The sequence below is a fragment of the Sorex fumeus genome, unplaced genomic scaffold (genome assembly GCF_029834395.1).
Source record: "Sorex fumeus unplaced genomic scaffold, SorFum_2.1 ptg000038l, whole genome shotgun sequence".
NCBI classification, from domain to species: Eukaryota; Metazoa; Chordata; class Mammalia; order Eulipotyphla; family Soricidae; genus Sorex; species Sorex fumeus.
In genome coordinates, this window is record NW_026606095.1 from 12,833,263 (window position 1) to 12,845,975 (window position 12,713).

Genomic DNA, 12,713 nt, shown 5'->3' on the forward strand with positions numbered 1-12,713 from the left:
TAAACCTTATTAATACATTAACCCTCAGAACTCGCCTCACTCACTGCCTCACTCACTGGCAACCAGGTATAAACGTCATCCAGATACTTCCTGTGTGGGGAATTCTCTCAAACCCTCACTCCCACTTGGAAGAAATCCTTTGAATTTCTTATTTTCCCTTCTTAATTTCTTACTTTCCTTCCCTCAAACACCTAACATTGAGTACTGGGATTAGGGCCTTACTCCTCTCCTTTGCTCAGTTTGTCAAATGAAGTTCGGTTCCTTTAACCTACTAAGTCAACATTTCCAAAATTTTGAACGGGGTCAAAAAATCTACTGATGGCTAATTTGACTTGTAACTCTTTCCATTCAAGGCCAACCTAATAATGTTTAGGAATCTGAAGTCAAAGGGCTTCTGCCCCCAACAGCTGGCAATAAGAGAATGGAAAAGGAGTTCTGGTTTCAGATGAGAAACCAGAATTGGTTCAACAATTGTTCAACAAGATCCTAATATTTCTTTAGCAGTAAATAAATAGAGGGTTTAGAGGGTCTTTTTGCTTTGTTTTTTTTTTTTGTTTGGGGACCATATTCAGCTGGGCTCAGGAATCTGGCTCAGGGACCACTCTGTCAGGCTAGGAGGATGATGTAATTTGTTGGGGATCAAACCTGGTTAACCACTTGCAAGGCAAGTGCCTTACCACTACTTTTTCTGTGGCCTCTAAGGAAGTTATTTTTAAAGGATAAATAAACGGACAAAGAAGATCGTTCTAGAATAAACTGGTTCTCTTCTTAATTTTTTTCAACCCTAGCCAGCTTCTAAAGGATCTCTTCTTTCCTGGGTTTAATTTAAGCTTAAAACTGAGAAGTGAGTTCAAATCTCACTCTGACATAGCCTCACTTTCCTTTACAAGTTAGGCAAAATAAAGACATTCTGCTAAAATAAAAAAAAAAACTAACCCTAAAAACATGGAAAATCAAGCAAACCAGGCAATCATTTGACAAAACTAGAAAGTGAACAAGACCAGGATGCAACATTGGCTCACCTGAATGGTGCCACCTCTTCCCTAGGGGTCTCTGCATTGTTACACACAACCCAAGTCAATACACCTTCCTATTAAAACTTACAAATTCTATGCCTAATGTAGATTAAGTCATATTTTAAAATGTCCATGAAGTAGGAACACTGAAATTGTAATCTGAGCTATTCAGAGACCTAATATTCTAAATAAGCCAGGGGAACATAACTCATATAAAATTTGGGGCAGCTGGGAAGATATTTCTGGAAGAGATTAGGGACTTCTGTAATTGTCTCAGATTTGATTCTCCAGTGATAAAATCCTAATTGGCAGATTCATTGACCTACTCAGTTCCTTTCACTGAACATTCACATCATTCTCTCCACGGGTCATATACCTACTGGTGGAAAGCTTAGGAAAAGCACGATTTGTGTTTCCAACACTGAGGGGCCAAATGTCTCCAAAACCTCTAACTTTCTATAGTGCATTCAACATTCAGAGGCAGAAGTAACTAGCTTCAAAGAATTTCTGCAAGGAAGATGAAGTAAATTTGCAGAGAAGCTAGCTAGAGTTCGCCAAATTTCAAGAGCAATTTTATTATCTTTACCAACCTAGAAATGGGTTTATAACGGAAATTCTTAGCCATGGCTTCTCAGCAGTCAACCACAGCTGCTGGCACACACACCACATAGTCCCTCCAGAGTGGACTGTGAGGTCCAAGTTCGGACCTTTGAAAAATGTGATCTGTGGTGATAGATGTCTAAACTGCCTGCCTCACCTGGAGCCCTCCGGGGAGACTGGATTTGCTTCCCCCAACCAAGCCAGGAGCCAGAAAGCGGTGACCGTTGGAAGTCAAAAAGAAAACAGAAAGGAAAGCAACAGTGCTTTCTTTATACTATTAAACCATAATCACCTTTTCCTATAAGCATCTTCCTGTTTTCCCTGAACTCACTGTTTAACTGCTGCTGGTCGAAGATGCCAACTCAGCAGAGCACTTCCTGTGGTCTGGGAGGTGGCGGCAAGGCAGGCTGCAGCTTGCCCACTGACCGGAGACAGGCTGGACGTCCCTACCCCCATTTCCCACCCCATGTCTGCCAGAGGGCTCCAGGGCTCAGTGAGATTCCTGAGTAAAGGAAGGATGTTCACTCTTTTCTAGGGGGCAGGGTCAGGAATACTGAGAGGCAAGAATATGCTGAGGACACAAGACTTAAGGAGACTTTTGTTCTAGATGTGAGGTTCTTTCTCCCTCATTCTAGCCAACTCTGGTTCACTAGAACATTGTGTGTGTGTGTGTGTGTGTGACACACCTGCACACACGTGTGCACACTCATGAGCTCCTGCATACATGTGCATATTGTAATGGTCGCCGGTTTCCCACAGTATGGTGTCCAGACCAGCCACAGTGGCAGCACCTGGGAATTGTTAGAAACAAGAATTTTCATGGGCTGGAAAGATAAATCATTTGCCTTACATGTGGCTGACCCAGGTTAAATCCCTGGGAAGCCCATACAGTCCCTTGAGCCCACCAAGACTGATCCCTGAGTGCAGAGCCAGGAGTGAGTCCTAAGCATCTCTAGGTGTATTCCTCCCCCCCCAAACAAACAAACAACAAAAAGATACAGGAATTCTCAGACCTCATCTCAGAGCTGCTGAATCCTGAACCCAAACACAGAGAGTAGAGCCCAGCAATGGCACTGAAGATGCAGACCAGGTAAGTCTGGATGCAGCTGAATTTGAGGAAGGTTGTGCAGAACATACTGTGGTCCAAAGTCAGTCGTGTGGGTGCTTCCAGGTCCTCCCCAAATCTTTCACATAAAATCAGGTCAGGGACAGTGGTAGAGAGGGAAATGCAAGGGACTATCAGAAGTCCATCAGCAAGGTCAGCATGTCATGCATAATCCAAAATGGCCTTCACCCCATTACCGGAAGTAAAGTTAGTAAAGGTCCAGACTGGGCAATCATCAGAGATTAATAATACTAGTTATCTCCAACATCGTTGCAAACTGGCCTGCTGACAGCTGACCACAGAGTGACACCATGTCAAATGAATCATCCACTCATATATCCTAAGCCACCACCTTCCTTTCACTGTAGTTTGGGATTAATATCACCTACCTGCCAGAGTCGAGAAATTAATGACCTCCACAGCCCAGACAGAAACCAGGCTCAGAGTAAGCTGGGAATGTGGTTAGTTGATGCTAACCAGGGGCTCTGGGCTCTGATTTTTCCAGGGAGTCTGAATGGATACTTTGGGACCAGAGGACAATGGAGAAAGCTCAGGAAGCCAGCTGCTTACTTCCTTTGTCCCAGACTTAAAATTGAGGGGGAAAAGACAGGATTCCCAGTGCCTTTTGCTGGAAAATAACCTGTATCTGTACAAGTTCAAGGAAGAGTTAAAAGACACAGAAGATCCCAGATTCAACTTTGTCACCAGAACCCAGATGGTAAGTGTCCAGAACACAAGACCCATGCCACCAGCTGAGTGACCCCAGGCACATGGCCATGGATTGAAACTAGGCAACCAAACAGACACAACATACACGTGAGATTTTAGCTGGAGGTCCCATCCTCGCGTTACAGGACCATTTTTCACCGGCAGGAAGAGAACCTGCATACCCCACTTTGCCAAAAGGGTATGTATGTGTCTGAGGATCCCTGAGGTGGGAGGCACAGAGTTGGTGGGAAACAGTCACCTCCTTTGAGTCATCTTCTGGTTGTTAAGGAGCGCTGTTGGGGGAGGAACAAGCTTCTACCTCCAGGCTGGGTAAACAAAGGCTGCCACTCCTCATCCTCCCCGCTCCCTCCTCCCTCCTGCTGCTCCGCTGAACGTGGCCTGGAGGCTTTCCTTCTCGCCCATTAGGGTCTGACCTTCAGGCTCATTTTACCCACGGAAAGAGCCAAGGTGGCAGGGCAGAGAGTTCATCTCCTCTCCCGGCGAAGTCCCTTACCTTCCTCATTTAAGATCCACGGCAGGAACTCGGACTCGGAGTCAAAGTCACACGTGCCCTCTTCAAAGGCGCAGGAGCCCGCGGGCAACTCCCGGGCGCCCGCAAGTTGCAGGGCTGTGTGGGCACAAAACGAGTTTCAGTTCGTGCAAGCAGGGAGTTGGCACCAACTTAACCAACTTGGGGCGCGGGCGCGGGGGGGATCCTACCTGTGGTGGGAACGGGCAGGGGAGGGATGCCCAACGGTCCACTCTCCACTGCGCGTTTCGTCACCTACGACCCCCTGCCACCCACCCCGACCCCGCAGGGTTGTTTGGGGATGGGGAGAGGAGATGGAGAGGAAGAGGCGCATCGAATAAATCAGGCGAGGTTATTGGAGAAAGGCGAGCCCGCTCAGCTGCCGGGACGCCCGGAGAGTGAGCGGGTCCCCAGGAGCGCGCCCCCCGAAGGTGCCCGGACCTTACCTTCCACTGCCAGGAGGACGCTCCAGAATAACATGATGTTGCTTGGGGAGGAGGCCGGGGAAAGGGTGCAGGCTGAGCGGACCCGGGTGGAAGGGAGCGTGCGAGGTTGGGGCGACAGGACCCAGGCCAGGCGCGCACCGGGAGCTGCCCCGCGCTCTGCCAAGCGAGAGCTGGAGGTGCCAGCGTGGGGCGCGCTGCTCCCCGGGTGCAGCCGCGCGTCGGATCGCGTCCCAAGTGAAGCCCGCCGGCCGCACAGCTGGTCCTGGGCGGGGAGGAGACAGCTGCAGGCTTGGAGAAAGCCAGCCAGGACAGGCGGGGAGAGAGGCGAGGTCGGGGCGCTCGGGCTTGGGTTTTAACGCTTGGGAGACGTTTGGATGCGGCGGGGGCAGGTCTTGCAGTAGCCCGCCTGGGGCTACCGACGCCCCCCTCCCAACTCTCACCCCCGGGGCGTCCACCGCCGCGGTGGGAACCAGATTATTTCTGGGCCTCTCGGCATCTGGCAGAGTCCAGCGGGACTGGACCTAAATTTAACTTCTTCCCAGAATGGAAGGAAGAAGGAAGGTGGGATGATCCGAGGAGGAACCAGAGGAAAATTTGGAATTCTTGGGTGCGATGAGTTTTCTAGCACTGGCATTTCAGTGTCAACTAATCTTGGAGTGCGCCATCCCCCAGTCCCCGTCTTTAGTTTAGTTTGATTTCTTCTCCCCGGGTGCCGGGATAAAGACCAGGTGTCATGCATGCAAGGCATGTGCTGTACCGTTGAGCCATATCCCTTGTCCACACCAACCCCTGCCTCGCCCTGTTTCACCAGCAGAACGTTTGGCATGACTGGAGCTCTGCATTCCCTCTGTCCAGTGGAGCATAAGGCATTTAACCTCTCCAGGGGGGGCTTGACAAATTAGTGAGAGGTTTCTAAGTTGGGGTGTGGGGGCGGGTTAGGGGAAGGATGTTGAGGAAGGGGTTGCTGAGAGGTACCCACTTGCTACAGATTCGCTCTGAGTACTCGCTCTGAGTCTTTTTTTAGGGGGGGGATCACACCTGGCGATGCACAGGGGTTACTCCTGGCTCTGCACTCAGGAGTTACTCCTGGCGGTGCTCAGGGAACCATACGGGATGCTGGGAATCGAACCCGGGTCGGTCACATGCAAGGCAAACGACCTACCCGCTGTGCTAACTCTCCACTCCTGAGTATTGAGTTTTTTAAAAACATTCTCTGCCTGGGGCTGGAGAGATGACAGTACAGCAGGGAAGGTGCTTGCCGTGCACTTTCCCAACCAGGGTCCTTTCCCTGGCATCCCATATGGTCTCCTGAGCACTGCCAGGAGTGATTCCTGAGTGCAAGGGCAGGAGTAATCCCTGAGCATCGGAGCCTGTGATCCCAAAACTGAAAAACAAACAAAAGCATTATCTTCCAGGTGGGTAACAAGGAGTTAATGTGCATGCCTGCATTAGGCCAACCCCAAGTATACAATCCGAGTACCACAGGGTCCTCCCAGTTCCTTGGGAGTCACGTTGGACAGAGGGAAAATTGAAGGAGAGGCCTCAAGACTAAGTGAAGCTACGGTCCCACCCCTGCCCAACCCCAGTGTCCTCCTCAGTAAAGGAAATTAAAAAGGAGGCTGGAGAGATAGGACAGAGGATAAGGTGTTTATCTTGCATGCAGTGGACACTAGTTTGATCCTGGGCAACACATATGGTCCCCTGAGTACCTCCAGGACTGATCCCTGAGCAAAGAGTCAGAAGTAAACCTGGAGCACCACCTGGTGTGGTCCCCAACCCCAAAGGAAAAAAAGAAAGAAAAGAAAAGAAGAGAAGAAAAAAGAAAAGAAAAAAGAAAAGAAAAGAGAAAAGAAAAGAAAAGAAAAAGAAAAGAAAAGAGAAAAGAAAAGAAAAGAAAAGAAAAGAAAAGAAAAGAAGGAAAGCAGGGCCAGCATAATCCTCTGATTTGGCATACAAAGGCCGTGGTTTCCAAACTTGATTACGTATAATAGACCCTGAAGAGTGTCTGCCTGTGTAGACCTAGGTTGGGGCCCAAGATTGGCACCTTTCTAACAAATTTCAGATGCTGGGTGCTGATGCTGCTAGCATTAAAACATGCCTCCAGAATCCTAACAAACTCCTCTTTGACCTTAAAAGCCCTGCTCACACTTCTCTTAGTTCCCTGCCACTGGCTTTCCAGGACTTACACTGACTGGCCTCCCCCGTATCTGGAGATGTTTTTCTTATTTTTTCTCTGACCCCTGAACTCAAGGGCATTGCCTAATTCTGCCCGGATCTCCTGTTGTTTTCTCCTCTCATTGCCTTTGTCATTTCATCCAGTCTCATTGCCCAACACCATGTGATAGCCTGATGATGCCCCAATGTGCTTATCCAGCCCCAACTGCTCACCAACTCCAGACTCCTCTTTCTCATGACCATGTTCTCATTTAGATGCTTGCAAGCTTCAAGATCCCAACACAGACACACATATTGCCTCCCAAACCCACCCCTCCTTTGCCTGCTCCTCATCTAGGTCAGAGGAAATTAGGGTCAGAGTGATAGTATAGCATTGCTTTGCAAAAGAGGCATTGAGTGGCAATCATGTTTGGTCCATAGTCTACTTTCAACATGTTCGGTCCATCCTGGGAGGATCCTCCAAACACCCTGTATTTGGTGCTCCCTTCTCTATCTGAGCTGACAAGGCAAGTTTCTTAACCCCTGTACTGTCTGTCTGATCTCAGAGTAATTCTTTTAATACAGACACTTGGTTGTGTTATTCATTAGTTCCAGACTGCTAACACTGTCCTGCATGGTTTAGTAGAGTCTAAAGTCTTCACACAGACCTACCAGTTTCTATAAGACTTGCCCCTCCTGTATCCTGGTATATCTCCCAAATCTCTCTCTATGAACGGCATCTGCCTCCCTTACTCCACTGTAGTCACGTGCCCCTCTTGGCTGATCTCCAGACATCGTCTACTGTCCTGTCAGCACTTCATACCAGCTGCCTCTCCACAGGAAATGCTCTTTCCCAGACAACCACACGAGTCTTTCCTGCACTGCTTGTCTTTACTCAGCTTTTACCTTTAGTAAAAAAAGACTAAATGACTCTGTCTGTCTGTCTGTCTGTCTCTCTCTATATATACACACATACATATGTGTACACACATATCTTTGTGTATATATGTAAATATATATATATCCTCTTTCTATATATATCCCTGGGATCATTTTAAAACAAGTTTAGATGCATTTTCATGACATTTTTATAAGTAATGCATCAGAAAATGTGAAACTTGCTCAGTACTGTGCTTTTTTTAAATTTTTTTAAATTTTTATTTATTTATTTATTTGTGAAACACCGCGAGGTACAGTTATAGACTTACAAATTTTTGTGCTTGGGTTGCAGTTATACAATGATCAAGTACCCATGCCTCCACCAGTGCCCATCCTCCACCACCACAGGTCCCAGCATCCCTCCCACCCCCCATCCCCTCCCCCATCCCACCCTGCCTCTGTGGCAGGGCATTCCCTTCTATTCTCTCTCTCCTTTTGGGTGCTGTGGTTTGCAAGAGAGGCACTGAGTGGCAATCATGTTTGGTCTATAGTCTACTTTCAGCGTGCTGTGCATTTTTACCTGTGTGTATGTGTTTATGTTTATCGGATTTGCCTCAGGTAGTAACTAGTGAGATCAATAGCACTGTATTACTCTTATAAATGTTTTATTGTTTTCTGTTATAAACATCTTAGATAATGATCTAATTAAACTCTTGCCAAGCCACTCTGGAATGCTTACCTCCCTTTACTAGCTTAGAAATCTGGGGTATGGAATTCACTGATAGCCAGACACACACAATTCACACACAGACCTGTTTTATTTCCGAAATTAATTTTCTCAACCCCTAGATTATCTTACCTCCTTTCTTTTATATTCTTTCCTGATTTTTTTTTTATCCACAGAGGGTGCTAACTTATTAAATTTCACCAATTAATTAAGAATGAATCTGCATCCACTTGAAATGTCATAATACTATTTTCCTTTTTTGTTTGGGAACCGTATGAGGTCAGTCCTCCAGGGGTCAGGGAACCCTCTGTGGCTGGGGGTCAAACCCAGGCCTCCTGCATGCAGAGCACACCACTAGCCCTTTGAGCTATCTCCAGGGCCTTCAAATGACCATTTTAATTCAAATAAGCTTTCAGCAATTTGAATACCTTGAATATCTTTTTCAAGCAGGTATTCTTTCTGCAGGTCTCTACAGATTTAGGGTCACCTTAGATTTAGCTATGCATTCCCAGACTTAAGAAAATGAAGAATTTCAAAGTCCTAAAGCTATCTATTCTATGAGAGAAAGAATCTGGAGTTCCAACCTCCATCAATGGTCAGGAATCAGGGACGCTGTCTCATTTGCCAAGGCATCGAAAATCAGATGGGCTGGACATGTAATGAGATTTGGAGATGACCGCTGGACTAGAGCCATTACCAACTGGATTCCAGGGGATGTCAAAAGACCGCATAGCTGCCCACCTACCAGATGGTCAGACTTCTTCGTCAAGACCCTGAACGATCGGTTTGAGGCTCTTCATGTTCCTAGAACAAACAGACGCCATTGATCTACACTAGTATGTGACAGGGACAAATGGAGAAATTACTGGCACCCACTTGAGCAAATTGATGATTAACGGGAAGTCAAGTGATCAAGTGATCAAAGCTATCTCCAAAAATTTTCAAATGGGATTAGAAATTTCTAGCTGCTATCATTACCACTCATGAGAAATATATTTGTTTTATATATATATGTTACTCTGGAGCAAATATTATATTTCACCTATAATTGCATGATGAGCCTTTGACCTTGCTGCAGGTTGGAGCTTTGGGAAGCAGATCCTGGCATGAGTTCTCATTAGGGGTGATCACTAATGGCTTGGGGATCCACAGTTATATAGGGAGAAGGAAGGGTGAGGGTGGGTCAAGGCAGAGGAACTTTGCAATTCAAGTCCACGAAGCCTCTTCCTTCCCACAGCGGCAGCGGGAGGTATAGTGACTCTCCTGGTTTGTCTCATAGGAGGTGGAAATGGCTGGGTTCTTTGTATAGGTCACTAGACGTGCTCTCCAGGGGAGTGACTCTCTGCTCTGAGGCTAACCTGGAGAGCTGATTGCTGAAGGTTGTGATGACAATACCCCGAGATGCTCATTCATGTCCTTTCTCAAAGGAGCTTCTGGATAGCATACTGGTGTGCATTACAGGGATTAGGTAAAGAAGGAAAGAGATATGACAGAAAAAAGGGAACATGGAGGGAATTCAGCAAATTTATAAATGATGCATTAACACACGTCCTTCAACTACTAACCAGAGCCATGCAATTGTGCACTGTCATCCCATAGGAAAAAGAGCATCAAGCCCCCAGATAGGAACTGCCAGTTTCCCCTCCAAGATATGGCACAATGAAATGATCAATGGTGCACATAAAGTTCTAGCCTGCAGAGGCATGCAACAGATGTTTAGATATGTGGCAGTAGCTCTCTAAGAAGTAATGGCCTGGAAATGGTGACTGTAACCTTGTATGAATAAAGGGTGCATGGAGATAGTCTTAAGTTAGGGAGCCTGCCAGGTGGCAGTGGTGGCAAATTCCAGGCCTCATGGGTCAGGGGAGGAGTGGGCCCTTCTCCTTCCTCTGCCCCAATGGAACTTTGAGATGATGCCACATCTGGCCACCATCTACTTAAGCTTTCGCATGGCCACAATCCAGAGACACACAAACAAATCTCGGACCCGAGCAACTTGCTGTAGTGATCTCTTCAGACCCTGTAGTGCAGTAGCACTGTCCTCCCATTGCTCATCGATTTGCTTGAGCCGGCACCAGTAACGTCTCCATTGTGAGACTTGTTACTGTTTTTGGCATATCGACTATGCCACGGGGAGCTTGCCAGACTCTGCCGTGCGGGCGGGATAGTCTTGGTAGTTTGCCAGGTTCTCCAAGAGAGATGGAAGAATTGAACCCGGGTCAGTCTAATTATTAAAATTTTAGAGTTCCTAGAGACATTCTATTGTATCCATAACAAGCAATACAAAACACATTGTCTAGCATTGCATTTTTGGCAGACATGAGGGGTGGTGGACTGGTCTTGAAATACCGAAGGTAACTAAGGTAGAGAAAGAGAACATTGTGCAAATTGTCTGCTACACAGGCATGGGGAGGTGTGGAATGCGGGGTGGGGGGTGGGAGGAATACTGAATATTGGGAATTTTGGTGGTGGAAAACATGTGCTGGTGATGACTGTATGATTGAAGCTCAAATATGAAAGCTTTGTTACTGTACCACACGGTGAATCAATTAATGCCTCTTTTGCAAACCACAACACTCAAAAGGAGAGAAAGAACAAAAGGGAATGCCCTGCCACAGAGGCAGGGTGGGGTGGGGGGATGGGGGGTGGGAGGGATACTGGGATCCGTGGTGGTGGGAAATGGGCACTGGTGGAGGGATGGGTATTTGATCATTGTATAATTGAAACCCAAGCACAAAAATTTGTAAGTCTACAACTGTACCTCATGGTGTCTCACTAATAAAAATTTAAAAAAAAATCAGCCTGAGGGCGATGATCAGTAACCCTACCTGGACTTCAAAAAGAATCAAAACAAACAAAAAAAGTTAGGGAGTTTGTGGGTCAGGGACATAGGACAGAGCTGACCCTGGTTTGATCCCCAATACCACAATGTGGCCCCCCAAATAAACAAAAAGACATTATGAGTAGTCTTACATTTTTTCATTTGGATTTATATAGGACCTATATTATACAAAGCGTTGTGCTCAGGGCTTATTCCTGGTTCTATGCTCAGAGATCACTCTTTGAGGGGACTGGGAGACCACATAGTGTGCAGGGGATTCAACCCAGGTCAGCTGCAAGCAAGACAAGAGCCCTACCTACTGTACTCTCTCTGGCTCATAATGTCCTTTACAGTAATTACACTTTCATTTGTTTTCATCACATTTAAACATCAATATAAAGGAAAATTTTAAAGTATATGTCCAGTTCTCTTCTTTTCTTCCTGGGTCTCCTCTAGGTAATTCCATGCTTTCATCTCTGCTCTGAATTTCTGCATCCGTCTGATGGCTTTTCTCTGGAGTCCAGTGTTTTCTCTGCCTAGCCTCAATGTTTTCTCTCTCTGCACACATACACACTGGTACACCCTCCCTCTTTCCATGCCCTAAGGTGGAAGATGACCAGGTGAAATAGTTCCAGACATGATGATTTGCCCTGCCAGTGACCCTTGTTCCATTCCAGCAGGAGGAAGCTGAGGGCTGCGGGCCCATGGTAGGCTGGCTGTTTCCCCTGGTTTCTGCCCAGCACCAGCTGCCGTTCACCCTCAGGGACTAGCATGTGCCAGTGAGTCTGAATCATCCACTGCTGCCCAAGGTTAATCACATCTTACAGATCTCCTCTGATTACTAAATATATCCCCCTCTGTCCGTTCCTGCACTCACATGACCTAAACTGCTAAAGTCGACGTTCCTTTTGGAGCGAGCATTTAAATAAAAATTAGATACTTTAAAAATAGGTACTTCCTTCCCTTATTAATCTTTCCTTTATCAGTTTACCCTGAATGCCAGTCTGGAGTCAAACATCCTTCGCTGTGACTGGAATATGACCTTATGATTTTTGTTTAAGCAAAACTTTCCTAGTTGTCACCATGATAATGCTGCCACTTTGATGTTTTTTTGAGTGTTGGTGCTGTGCCAGGCAGTTTCACGGTCAGTCTACAGAACTGAAAACCCAAGCCTAATGAGTTTTAGTTCCTCAGTCCAGGGAACAGGGCAAGTCTTTGAAGTCAACTCTGTTCTTTCCTCTCTCCACTTCTGATGAAGGAAAGATTTGAGCAGACACTGTAAAATATGTCTTCTTAGATTCTTACCTTCTTCCTTTACAACACTAGAGGTCAAGAAGGTGAGTTTCTTTTTGACCTGTGAAATTTTCTTTGTGTGGGCTCAGCTCAATGGACTGAGCATGTTTTGTATGCCCAGGTTGATCTCTAAGTAGAGGAATTGAGTAATGAACCACTTGACAGCACATGGTCCCCTGAGCACCGCCAGGACTGACCTCTGACCACAGAGTCATGAGTAGTCTCGGAGCACTGGCAGATGTGGTCCACAAATCAAAATAAATAAAGAAAATAAAAATGTCTAAGAGTCAAACAAAACCAAACCCACTGTGGTTAAAGTGATAAATGCCTTGCTGTTTACTATATCCATCCCATCCCAATATCAGAATCCCTTTCTCCCTTTTCTCAATTGGTAAACTCTTTTTCACGGGTTCAGTTGTCCCCATAAGTTCCAAA

General features: G+C 46.5%; 1 protein-coding gene across 1 annotated transcript in view; it reads right to left on the minus strand.

Annotated features, from left to right (window-relative positions):
- MAMDC2 (MAM domain containing 2) overlaps positions 1 to 4,079 on the minus strand; it is a gene marked incomplete at its 5' end in the record, with an annotated part of 159,482 nt that extends 155,403 nt beyond the window's left edge. The window contains one exon of the mRNA XM_056118779.1: positions 3,944 to 4,079. Within this exon, the coding sequence (XP_055974754.1) occupies positions 3,944 to 4,079 (136 nt within the window). The remainder of the gene's footprint in view (positions 1 to 3,943) is intronic.
- Positions 4,080 to 12,713: the final 8,634 nt, after the last annotated feature.